Here is a 13,429-nt window from a genome sequence, read left to right as displayed (position 1 = left end):
TAACTTTTAACAAAGATGAAGCGTATCAAAGTTAAAATTGTATGTGTCATTTTTTTAGCATTTTCAGTTACAGAAACCATTTAGGGTGGATAACATTGTGTAGTAGAAGTATGAGGTTAGGTTCTACTTAACTGACTTGATGTATTATAACTTTATTCTGTTCCTTCACATGTTAAAATCTTACAAGTATACCACACGTTCAGATGCTCACTATGATTAGATGGTAAACTACTAGAATTAATTATCTTAATAAATTATTAGAGTAATTTATTATTAATTTAGTCTGTGCAAACACGGATAACTTTCAACCACTTAGGAATTCTGAAAACTTAATTTCTCTTCACATGTTCTCTTCTAGTTCTAACACTAAATTTATTTTTGTTTTTACTTAGTTTAATGACATGTTTAATAAGTTACTGGGTAACAATGAGGAAACCTAGCCCTGTCTATTCATTTGGGTAAGTTCAAATTATTTTATTTTTTGCTAACTTATGACTACTAAAATATTATTTGTAGTAGACAATAAAGAGCTAGCTAGAGTATTCCTGGAAAATAAATGCTGCGTACTTAGTGAAATGATGATCAGATAGTGAAAATAGATAGGCTGGGCACAGTGGCTTACACCTGTAATCCCAGCACTTTGGGAGGCTGAGGCACGCAGATCACCTAAGGTCAGGAGTTCGAGACCAGCCTGGCCAACATGGCAAACCCCTATCTCTACTAAAAATACAAAATTCATCCAGGTGTGGTGGCGTGCACCTGTACTTCCAGCTACTTGAGAGGCTGAGACAGGAGAATCGCTTGAACCCAGGAGGCGGAGGTTGCAGTGAGCCAAGATCATGCCATTGCACTCCAGCCTGGACGACAGAGCAAAACTCCGTCTCAAAAAAAACAAAAGGAAATAGATAGAAAAGCATCTTCCAAGAAACAAACATTTAAGGTATAAATCATATTAAAATGAAATGTTCACATTAGGTTTTTTACATTTTATAAAGCAAATATTTAAAGTTCACATTAAGTTCTTTAATATTTTGGGAATTTATTTTAGCTAGAGCAAGTACAAAGGATTTTTATGTTAGTGTATCTTCTAGATGTTAAATAAATGTGACATAGTTTAATACGAGGCAGTGGTAAAGATGGATTTTCATCTGAAACTGGATTTGTGATAGCAATGGGTCAACAAATAATTTGAGATTTGTTTCCATAATTTTAAAAATTACTGAGGCCAGGTACGGTGGCTCACACCTGTAATCCTAGCACTTTGGTAGGCTGAGGCGGGAGGATTGTTTGAGTTAGAAACCAGCCTGGGCAACATAGTGAGACCTGTCGCTACAAAAAATTTTTTTTAATTATTGTACATGGTGGTATATACCTGTGGTCCCAGCTGCTTGGGAGGCTGATGTGGGAGGATTGCTTAAGCCCAGGAGTTTGAGGCTGCAGTGAGCTATAATTTCATCACTGCATTACAGGTGGCAAGAGTAAGACCCTGTCTCAAAAAAAAAAAAATACTGAAAGTTGAAAGGAAATAATCTTTTATATTAAAGGTTTAAAAATGTATTTAAACATGAGTTCCTTTTAGATTCTAGGAAACAACTTGAAAGAATTTTACTTTATTATTATTATTTTTACCTGAAGAGGCATATCAACCAAGGAATTTTACTTTAGTAAAGAAACTTTTGGACCAAACTTACTCTTCTTTTCCACCATACCATTCATTGGGACTATATTCTTTTGAACAAAATTAGGTTTTATTAAACAATGGGAAGAAGTAAATATAAAATTTTAATGCAAAATAAGGATTTTTATAAGTCATAAATCAAAATGAATTTTTAAAAAATATTTATTATTTTTAATTTTATTTATTTTTTGAGACAGAGTCTCACTCTGTCACCTAGGCTGGAGTGCAGTGGCGTGATCTGGGCTCACTGCAGGCTCTGCCTTCCAGGTTCAGGCGATTCTTCTGCCTCAGCCTCCCGAGTAGCTGGGATTACAGGTGTGTGCCACCACACCTGGCTAATTTTTTTTTTTTTTTTATTTTTAGTAGAGGTGGAGTTTCACCATGTTGGCCAGGCTGGTCTTGGACTCCTGACCTCAGATGATCCACCCACCTCTGCCTCCCAGAGTGCTGGGGGATTACAGGTGTGATCCTTCACACTTGGCCTTTTTTTTTTTTTTTGACAGTTTTTCTGTGTTGCCCAGGCCGAAGTGCAGTGGTGTGATCTTGGCTCATTGCAACCTCCACCCACCAGATTCCAGCGATTCTCATGCCTCAACCTCCGGGATATCTGGTATTACAGGTGTGCACCACCACACTCAGCTAATTTTTATATTGTTAGTAGAGATGGAGTTTCGCCATGTTGGCCAAGCTGGTGTCCAGCTCCTGGCCTCAAAGTGCCAGGTCCAGCCTGTGTCACTGAAATTTGATAGAGTTGCATTATCACTATGATGATCAGTTGTAAGGTGTAGATATATCCATATAAGGAAATCTGTCACTGCAAGTTACAGAAATCTAACTTAGTTTGGGGCCTGGCGCGGTGACTCATGCCTGTAATCCCAGGACTTCGGGAGGCCAAGGTGGGTGGATCACCTGAGGTCAGGAGTTTGAGACCAGGCTGGCCAACATGGCGAAATGCCATCTCTACTGAAAACACACACAAAAATTAGCTGGGTGTGGTGGCAGGCGCCTATAATCCCAGCTGCTTGGGAGGCTGAGGCAAGAGAATCACTTGAACCTGGGAGGCAGAGGTTGCAGTGAGCCAAGATCATGCCACTGCACGCCAGCCTGGGCGATGGAGCGAGACTCTGTCTCAAAAAAATTAGTTTGGCCAGGCGCGGTGGCTCAAGCCTGTAATCCCAGCACTTTGGGAGGCCGAGACGGGCGGATCACGAGGTCAGGAGTTCGAGACCATCCTGGCTAACACGGTGAAACCCCGTCTCTACTAAAAAATACAAAAAACTAGCCGGGCGAGGTGGTGGGCGCCTGTAGTCCCGGCTACTCAGGAGGCTGAGGCAGGAGAATGGCGTAAAAACCCGGGAGGCGGAGCTTGCAGTGAGCTGAGATCCGGCCACTGCACTCCACCCTGGGCGACATAGCGAGACTCCGTCTCAAAAAAAAAAAAAAAAAAAAAAAAAAAAATTAGTTTGGGGAGTCAGATGCAGTGGCTCATGCCTATAGTCCCAGCATTTTGGGAGTCCCAGGTGGTCGATCACTTGAGCTTAGGAGTTTGACACCATCCTAAGCAAAGAGCGAGACCCTGTCTCCACAAAAAAATACAAAAATACAAAAATATGCTGGGTGTGATGGGGTTTGCCTGCATTCCCAGCTACTCAGGAGACTGAATTGGGAAGATGGCTTGAACCTGGGAGGCAGAGGTTGCAGTGAGCTGAGATGGTGCGACTCTACTACTCCTGCCTGGGTGACAGAGCCAGACCCTGTCTCAAAAAAAAAAAAAAAGAAAAAAGAAAAATGAGTTTGGGGGGAAAAAATGGGAGGACTTTTATAATTTCTATAACCAAACTACTATGGGAAGACAGTAACTGGTGCAGGCACTAGACCACTGAGGACATTGTCATTTTTTTTTTTGCCTCCCAGGCCTGCTTTTCTCTGCATGTCATGTTCAGTCTCTCAGACGACTTTTCTCCTCCAGTCTGGAATGATACTCCTAGCAAGACCTTAATTCACACCTTCTCACCTTCATCCTAGAGAGGAAATAATAAATTATGACTGTTAAAATGATATTTATGGTAGGCAATAAAGAGCTAGCTAGAGTATTTCTGGAAAATAAATACTGCCTAGTTCAGAAAATCATGAGAACTGTTGCTTGGGCCAGCTTGGAACAGGCATCAGTCTTTATAGATCAGTTACTGTGGATAGAAGACAAGGTCATGTAAGGACATGACAGCTCCCATTTTGGCTCACTTGCTTAGAGTGAACAGGAAAGAAAGGAGGAGTTAAGCAATAAAGTTAAACACTCAAATATAGTTGCAATCAGTCACATAGCTGAAGTATCACATATATCTGGAGACTTCAAAATCCAGTTCTCTAGGCCTGAGAACTATCTAGAATTTCAGACTACCTTCTTAATAGCTTCACATGGATGTCTAATTGGTGTCTTAAACTTAGGAAAAAATTCTTGGTTTCTTCCCCAAAAACCTATTCCTTTGTAGTTTTTCCCATCTCAGCAAATACCATCAGCACTTTGTTGCTCAAACAACAAATTCTGGGAATTTCTGTTGATTACTGTCTCTCATCACCCACATTTAATCTATTAGCAGATTAATTATGTCAAGGTAACCTACAAACACATCCAGAATTAACCCCCAATCCCATTTCTATCTCCACTACTGCCATCCCAGACCAAGCTACTTTGATTTGCAGCCAGTGTTTTTCTTTTTAAACCTGTATCATATTATCACTGTCCCCTTAAAACCATCCAGTTGTTTCCCATAATACTTAGAATAAAATCCTAACTCCTTTTTCTAATTTACAAGCCCCTTATATGATCAGGACCCTGCCTACTTTTCTTCAACTTAATCCTCTCATGCCCTCTATAGGACACTGACTTTCTTTCTGTTGTTTGAACGCTACTCATTCCTATTTTAGGGCCTTTGTATAAGATCTGCCTGATATGCTCGTCACCTGATCTTTGCAAGGCTGGCTCCATCGTGTTATTCGTATCTTAATATCACTAAATGCTAATTTCCATTAAGTGACTGAACAGCCCAATCAAAAATAGTCATCTGGTTAATCTCTTGTCACATCAGACTACTATAATTCTCTGTACAGAACTTACCAAACCAGGTATTTGTTTTTCTGTCCCTACCCTTTAAAATGTAAATTTCATAGCTGGGTGCAGTGGCTTATGCCTGTAATCCCAGCACTTTGGGAAGCCGAGGTGGGAGGATCATCTGAGGTTAGGAGTTTGAGACCAGCCTAACTAACATGGTGAAACCTTGTTTCTACTAAAAATACAAAAATTAGCCAGGCGTGGTGGTGCGAGCCTGTCGTCCCACCTACTCATGAGATTGAGGCAGGAGAATCACTTGAGATGGGGAGGCAGATACTGCAGTGAGCGGAGATGGTGCCACTATACTCCATCTTCCATCTCAAAAAATAAGGAAAAAAAAAGTAAATTTCGTGAAAGTAGAGACCCTGTCTTGTTTTCTGTAATATCTTTTTGCAACTTAATGAATTTTAAGAAAGGAATACATTTGTATAGCCACTATCTGGATCATGATATAAAACATCACAAGTCCCCCAAAACCTCCCTTCATGTCCATTCAGACCCTACCAGAAGTAACTGGTAATGTGACCTCTAACATTGCATATTAGTTTTGCCTGTTTCTGAGTATCCTGTAGATGGAATATAGTATGTGCTATCTTGTTCATTCTTGTTCTTTGCTATCATATTCCATTATATGACTATATCACAAATTGCTTAATTGTTAAGGACATTTAGATGACTTTCACTTTTTAGCCATTATAAATAAAACTACTTCTGAACATCCTTGTATATATCTTTTAGTGCACATATGTACCCATTTATGTTGGGTATGTATCTTTGAGTGGAATTAGTTTGGATTTGCATGTTCATTATTAAAAGATAAGATAATACCAAACCGTTTTCCAGAGCAGTTTTACCAATGTATACTCCCACTGGTAGTGTTTGAGAGTTGCAGTTGCTTCGTGTCCTTGCCAACAGTTGGTATTGTCTTTTTTTTTTTTTTTAATCTTTTTTTTAAGGCAGCGTCTCACTTGGTCACCCAGACTGGAGTGCCGTGGCGCGACCTCGACTCACTGCAACCTCCGCCTCCTGGATTTAAGTGATTCTTGTGCCGCAGCCTCCTGAGTAGCTGAGACTACAGGCATGCACCACCATGCCTGACTAGTTTTTTTTATTTTTTTATTTTTAGTAGAAATGGGGTTCCACCATGTTGTCCAGGCTGGTCTTGAACTCCTGACCTCAAGTAATCCACCCACTTTGGCCTCCCTGAGTGCTGGGATTACAGGCATGAACCACCGCACCCAGCATTTTTTTTTTTTTTTTTTTTTTGAGGCAGGGTCTCACTCTGTTGCCCATGTTAGAGTACAGTGGCATTATCATAACTCATTGCAGCCTTCAACACCTGGGCTCAGGTGACTCTCCTGCCTCAGCCTCCTGAGTTGCTAGGACTACAGGCACATCCCACCATGCCTGGCTGATTTTTAACATATTTTTGGAGTCAGGGGTCTCTCCATATTGCCCAGGCTGGTCTTGAACTGGCTTCAAGCGATCCTCCCACACCCCAAGTAACTGGAATTACAGGTGTGGAGCCACCATGCCCAGCTGTTACTGTCTTTTTTATAAAGGCCATTCTATGGTATGTAGTGGTATTTCATTGTGGTTTTAAGTTATTTTCCTTACAACTAATTGAGCACCTTTGCATATTTTGATTAACCATTCAGATCACCTCTTTTTTAAAATGCTTGTTAAAAATCTTTTAACCATTTTCCCTTTTTCTTTATTAATCTGTAACAGTTCTTTATATATAAGTATCTTCTCCTTCTCTTAGTTGCCCTTCTTCTTAATGGTATCTTCTGATGAATAAAAGTTTTAAATTTTAGGCCGGGCGCGGTGGCACACACATGTAATCCTAGCACTTTGGGAGGGTGAGGTGAGTGGATCATTTGAGGTCAGGAGTTCGAAACCAGCCTGGCCAACATGGTGAAACCCCATCTCTACTAAAAATACTAAAATTGGCCACGCATGGTGGTGGGTGCCTGTAATCCCAGCTACTTGGGAGGCCGAGACAGGAGAATCACTTGAGTCCGGGAAGCGGAGGTTGCAGTGAGCCGAGATCACGTCATTGCACTCCAGCCTAGGCGACAAAGGGAGACTCCGTCTCAAAAAAAAAAAAAAAAAGTTTTAAATTAAACTTTTCGGGTTGGTCCTTTTGTGTATTTGTTAAGAAATCTTGGCATGCCCCCAGGTCATAAAGACACTTTGCCCTGTTATCACCTAGAAGCCTTACTGTTCAATTTTTCATATTTAATCCTACAATCCAGTTGGAATAGATTTTTTTGGTATGGTGTGAAGCAGGAGTAAAGGCATATTCTGGAGTGCAGTAGCGCAATTCGGCTCACTCCAACCTCCATCTCCCACGTTCAAGCAATTCTCATGCTTCAGCCTCCCAGGCACCTGGGATTACAGGCGCACACCACCACGCCCAGTTAATTTTTTGTATTTTTAGTAGAGACGGGGTTTCGCCATGTTGGCCAGGCTGATCTTGAACTGCCTCAGCCTCACAAAGTGCTGGGATTGCATGTGTGAGCCACCGCACCTGGCTCTTCTTTATTGCTTTTATGTGCCACCTTTTTCACAAATCAGATGACTATATATGTGTAGGCCTGTTTCTAGATTCTCTTTTCTGTACAATTTGGTGTATTTGTACTTGGATTAGTACCATACTATGTTAATTATTACAGCTTTGAAATACTTGTTGATATCTGGTAGTATAAATCTTCCAGCTTCGTTCTTCTTCAAGATTATCTTTGCTTTCCTTCACGTTTTGCAGTTCCATATGCATTTTAATATCAGCTTCTCAAATTCCACAAATAACGTTGGTACATTTGCATACTGTTTTTTCCTGTTCTTTTTTATTTTTTCAGTAGCTGGAAAAAACACTTAATTTGTATTCTATTATAACCTACTTTTTTCACTCACCTTTTTCCATGTCAATAAATACTTTTTTTGTTTAATAATATATAAACAAACAGTTATATTGTTGATTCCAACATTTTTCCTTTACACATAACAATGTGATGTACAGCCTTAATTTTTTTAATTTTTTCTGTGCCTCCATGATTATTTTCTTGAAAAATTTTAAGCATTTATACTTACCATAAATATTGAATACCGTTAGACTATGTGTTGCAGGGAAAACTAAAACAACAGTTCCTGGCCTCTGGCTTATAGTCTAGGGATTATAAAATATGCTCATAATGTCACTGTAATTATGTATAGAAATGAGAGGCAGTATAATAAGTGGTTAAAATATGAACTCTAGAGTCAAAGAGTGTCTGAGTTTGAAAACCTTCTACTTGCTAGCTATATGACTCTAAACAGTTACTTTTCTTCTTTATGTCCTAAATTTCTTATCTGTTTGAAAAAAAAAAAAACTGAGCCAAGTGTGGTGGCACATGCCTGTAGTCCCAGCTACTCAGGAGGCTGAGCTGGGAGGATTACTTGAGCCTGGGAGTTCAGGGTCCAGCCTGGGCAACATAGCGAGACCCCCATCTCTTCAAAAAAAAGAAAAAAGTGGATAAAGTAATTTTAAAACGGGGTTGGGAGGTTTAGATGAGGTAATAGGTTAAGTACTCTAGTGTCTAATGCACAGTGGGTCAATTAAGTGTTGTTATTATGATTGTGATTATTTCTAGAAAAATAAGGACTATAAGTGGGTCCTGGTAATTGTCTTTTTTTTTTTTTTTTTTTTTTAATAATTTTAAAGTATTTCTGGGAAGAGAAAGCCTCTGGCATGGGCTGAAGGTGCTCTCTCTTCTGGGTCCTGGGAATTATACAAATAGGTACTCTTTGGAATCTGTGATTTTCATTGTTTGTTATTCTTCTAGAAACCCTAATCTGCTCTAACAGTGTTTGGCTCATAGTAGACAGCACCTGTGTGTATTAAGTGAGCAAATAAATGAATGTAAATGTGTTCTAGAGAGACTGGTTTGTGAATTGAAAGAATTGTGATGATCTAATTAATGTTTTGGTTTCAGATTTGAAAGATTAGAAGTCCTGGCTGTATTTGCCTCCACAGTCTTGGCACAGTTGGGAGCTCTCTTTATATTAAAAGAAAGGTACATTTGTATATGATATTACTCTAAATCCCACCTATGACACCTTTGGGAACATGAAAGAAACCCGTCAGACACATTTGCTTTCAAGGGTATGAAAATTTAGATGAGCAGGGCTGGAGTTTTGATGGTACAGTTTTTTTATGTTTCAGACATTTTCTTCTGTTTCACTTTTTTTTACTTCCTTAATGCTGCTAAATTGAGTCAGAAGTGGTTGTGAATGAAACAGAGATTCAGTCAGGCATGTTTGATGCTTATTACACACCCATTGAAATCGGCTTGGCAGAGAAAGATTGAATTACATATTAAGGATAATTTGTGAAAAAAGAAAACAACTAAAAAGGATAATTTGTGAGTCTCCTTGCCTCATCACTGCTAATAGTTAATAGTTATATTACTAAAAGATTTTGTGAACTTTAAGGTGGGTTAATGATATATTTAATAAAGCTTTTTAACTTTACAATTTATAGGACTTATTTAATACATTTTTATTTATTTTAGTGCAGAACGCTTTTTGGAACAGCCCGAGATACACACGTGAGATTTTATTTTCGATATATAATTTACTATTGATTCTTAATTATTAATTGATGTATTATTAAACAGTTGGCCAATGTCAGAGTTCAGACTGTGGCGGCATAAGTTTTTGCTTTTATTTCACAAACAAAATTCCCAAATACCAAGACTCCATTTCTTTACCCTTAACAGTTCCCAAGTTCTAAATATTTTTATACTGCACAGGAAGGCCTTTCTATCTTGGCTTCAGGCTTCTCATTATTTCCAAACCTAGGAAGCACTAAGCCAGCTTCCCCTAGTATTCTGTAATTTCAAATTTGACCTTCAAAATCTTTTCATAGCACCTATAGAAAAGAGAATTGGACCAGGCTCAGCGGCTCACACCTGTAACCCCAGCACTTTGGGAGGCTAAGGCAGGAGGATCGCTTGAGCCCAGGAGTTCAAGACCAACCTGGGCAACAGAGTGAGACCCTGTCTCCAAAAAAAAAGAAATGTATATATATGTTTCATATATATTGCAACTATGTGATTTTCATATATATATGAAAAGAGAATTGTATGTATCATATATATGTAAAAACAATTGTATTTCTCAACCGCATAGTTGCCAACTATATGGACCTTATCTATTCTGATCAGTGTAATTCCGAAAAGTCTGATTTGTCCAGCATATCATAAAACAAATACCATTAACATTTATACAGATTTGTAACAGCGTTTACCTGTAGGAAGATACTGTTAATGCTAAAAGTCCTTTCTTACCCTTTGTAAGATGGAGCAACAGTAGATGGGACATGGGTAATGGGGCTAGAAACTAAGTTCAGGTTCTGTATCTGGAAACACTGAATCATTAAAGCAGACTACTTTACCTTCCCACCTCTTAGTCCCTCTATGTATTGAAATTACCTACTGATAATACCAAGAACAAATTAAAGGCGAATGTTATCATTCTTTTTAGGGGAAGATTATTAGTTGGTACTTTTGTGGCTCTTTCTTTCAACCTGTTCACGATGCTTTCTATTCGGAATAAACCTTTTGCTTATGTCTCAGAAGGTATGTTTTTTATTTACTATTAATATAAAAATCCAACTAATCTCTTATAAAAACAAGTCTTTTGTTTGTTTCATTCACTCAAATCAATGAGGAAGTATATTCTGAAGAGAAGAGAGAACTAGCCCAAATGTTCTCGTCTTTTTTAAGTGGAAAATTATAAAACAAAATCTCATTAGTTCAAGCTTTAAAATAACAAATTATTTTGAAACAGGCAGGAGTGACCTGTAAATTAAATCATATGATGATGAAAAATTACATTTACCAAATAATGTGAGATTTTAAATGTGTAATCTATCTAAGAAAAGTCTATTGTAAGCATTTTAGAAGTCTCAGTATACTTAGAATAGTTGATATGCTAATTGAAAATAGTTGTATTTTGTTAATAAAGTAAGTTCCCAGGAACTTCTCTTTGGCAGTGGTGGATGGGCATATATATTTGCAAGTAGCCAAACTTTATTTCTTTTGAAATATTCTTTTATTTTGAAGTATTTACAACTTCAGACTGATTTTTCACTTTTGCAGTCTAAATCATTGGCATTTTTCAACAATTTCAGTGTTTTGGAATCCCACTAACACACAAAAGAGTTAGCCACTAAGAGATGGAGAAGTGAGGTGAAAACAGAAGTGGGATGTTTGCACAGACCCACACTTTGAAGTATAGAGAAGCACAGATAGGTGTGGATCTTTTTAGATCTCACTCTAGGACAGTCAAGAGAAGAAAGTTTTCTGAAATGCCCATTCAAGTTTAAACAACTTCATGAATGTTATGAAGATAAGTTGTGTTTGTATGAGTTAAAGAATTACTGCATGAATTAGAAAAATAAATAATGTTACTTATGATCACCTGAATTTCTTGAAAAAAATTCATAATTTATAAAATACTATATAACACTTACTCTAGAGATTTTTAAGATGGTGCAGAGATTTAGAAACACTATTTCTCTGTAAAGATCAGGAAGACATAAGAAGGAAATAAGACTACTGATAATCTTATGACCCACAGATAATATGTTAACATTTCTATGTTATTCCTTTCACTTTTTTGTATGCACACGTACATATAATTTTATGTGCTTACTTAGAATTGTATATATTACAATTTTATGCCTGGCTTTTTTTTTTTTTTTTTTTTGAAACGTAGTCTCACTGTCTTGCCCAGGCAGGAGTGCAGTGACACAATCTTAGCTCACTGCAACCTCTGCCTCCTTGGTTCAAGGAGTTACAGGCGTGTGCCACCATGCCTGGCTGATTTTTGTATTTTTAGTAGAGACGGGGTTTCCCCATGTTGGCCAGGCGGGTCTCAAACTCCTGACCTCAGGTGATCTGTCCACGCTGGCCTCCCAAAGTGCCGGGATTACAGGTATGAACCACTGCGTCCGGCCATGTCTGGCTTTTTTGTTAGCATTATGTCTTCAGTATTGCTTCTCATTAAATACTCTTTGAATGTAAATGATTTTTTAATGCTTGCATAGTATTCTGTTATGAATATTTTAAAATATTTTATACATTTCCAACTTTTCCTTTTATAAATAACTCTATAATCAGCCTCTTTAGATCAACTTTGTCTGCATTTTTTATTCTTTCTGTAGGATAAATTCCCTGAGAAGGAATTATTTACTGGATTAAAAATACAGTATTTTTTAAAGGCTTTGTTGTATATTGCCAAATTTATTTCCAGAAAAGTTATCTAGTTTATATCTTTATTTATTTTATTTTATTTTATTTTATTATTATTTTTTATAGAGACAAAGTCTCCCTGTGTTATCCAGGCTGGTCTCAAACTCCTGGGCTCAAGCAGTCGTCTCACATCAGCCTCCCAAAGTGCTGGGACTACAGACGTGAGCCACTGCTCTCAGCCTACTGTATATTTTCATTAGCTGGAAATGAAGGTTCCCAGAAACATCAAGATTTGTGACATTAGCTGGGCTTGGTAGCATGTGCCTGTAGTCCCAGCTACTCAGGAGGCTGAGGTGATTGTATTGCTTGAGCTCAGGAGTTTGAGTCCAGCCTGGGAAACATAGCAAGACTCTGGCTTTAAAAATAATGAAGTCTGGGTGTGGTGACTCACGCCTGTAATCCCAGCAGTTTGGGAGACCAAAGCAGGCGGATCACAAGGTCAGCAGTTCGAGACCAGCCTGGCCAACATGGCAAAACCCTGTCTACTAAAAAATGATAAAAATTAGCCAGGCATGGTGGCAGGCACCTGTGATCCCAGGTACTCGAGAGGCTGAGGCAGGAGAATCCCTTTAACCTGGTAGGTGGAGGTTGCAGTGAGCCGAGATCACGTCATTGCACTTCTGCCTGGGTGACAACTGAAACTCCATCTCAAAAAAAAAGAAAAAGAAAAAAGATTTGTGAAATTACTTGAAATTTAAGTGGAAAATAATATTAAGTACTTTCTATATGCCAAGCACTGCTAAATACGTAGAATAGCCCATTTAATTCTAGCCATATGAAGTAAATACTTTTATTATGCCCATTTTACACTAAGGCACTGACAGATTAAATTACTTACCCAGTGCTACACATCTAGTTAAAGGCAGAGCTATGATTCAAAGCCAGATATTCTGACATCTTACTTAACTGCTCAACTATTTTTCTTTTGCATAAGTCTTGCCAATCTTTTTTACATGATGGTACACATTTTAAAAATGGATATTTCTGTAGCACTCTGGGATAAATGGAGGAGGATTCTTGAGCCTAGACACAGGCTACTTGTCCAAGAATAGTAACCGACAGGTATCTTTGTAGGTATCCAGGTCCTCACCTGGCTTTTTTGAGAGTTGAGGGAAGTAATTTGTATGTCATTTGAATATCTCTTATCTGAAATGCTTGGGGCCAGAAGTGTTTCACATTTTAGGTTGTCTTAGATTTTGGAGTCTTTGAATTATATATATGGGTTGAGCATCCCAATTCTGAAAATTCAAAATTCAAAATATTCCTATGAGCATTTCCTTTGAGTATCATGTTGGTGCTCAAAGTTGTGGATTTTTGGTTTTCAGATTTGGGATACTCAGCCTA

The 13,429-nt window shown here is 38.2% G+C and overlaps 1 protein-coding gene across 2 annotated transcripts in view; it reads left to right on the top strand.

The window, feature by feature from the left end:
* SLC30A6 (solute carrier family 30 member 6) overlaps positions 1-13,429 on the top strand; it is a 58,823-nt gene that overhangs the window by 18,683 nt on the left and 26,711 nt on the right. The window contains exons 5-8 of one of the 2 annotated variants that reach the window (XM_015112066.3): positions 393-458; positions 8,762-8,842; positions 9,341-9,376; positions 10,314-10,408. In XM_015112066.3, coding sequence (XP_014967552.1) covers positions 393-458; positions 8,762-8,842; positions 9,341-9,376; positions 10,314-10,408 — 278 coding nt within the window. The remainder of the gene's footprint in view (positions 1-392; positions 459-8,761; positions 8,843-9,340; positions 9,377-10,313; positions 10,409-13,429) is intronic. The other variant, XM_077959775.1, reaches the window with a different exon arrangement.

The sequence above is a fragment of the Macaca mulatta genome, chromosome 13 (assembly GCF_049350105.2).
Source record: "Macaca mulatta isolate MMU2019108-1 chromosome 13, T2T-MMU8v2.0, whole genome shotgun sequence".
NCBI classification, from domain to species: Eukaryota; Metazoa; Chordata; class Mammalia; order Primates; family Cercopithecidae; genus Macaca; species Macaca mulatta.
The sequence above is the reverse complement of the archived record's forward strand: the minus strand, read 5'-3'. Positions and strand labels throughout refer to the sequence as shown.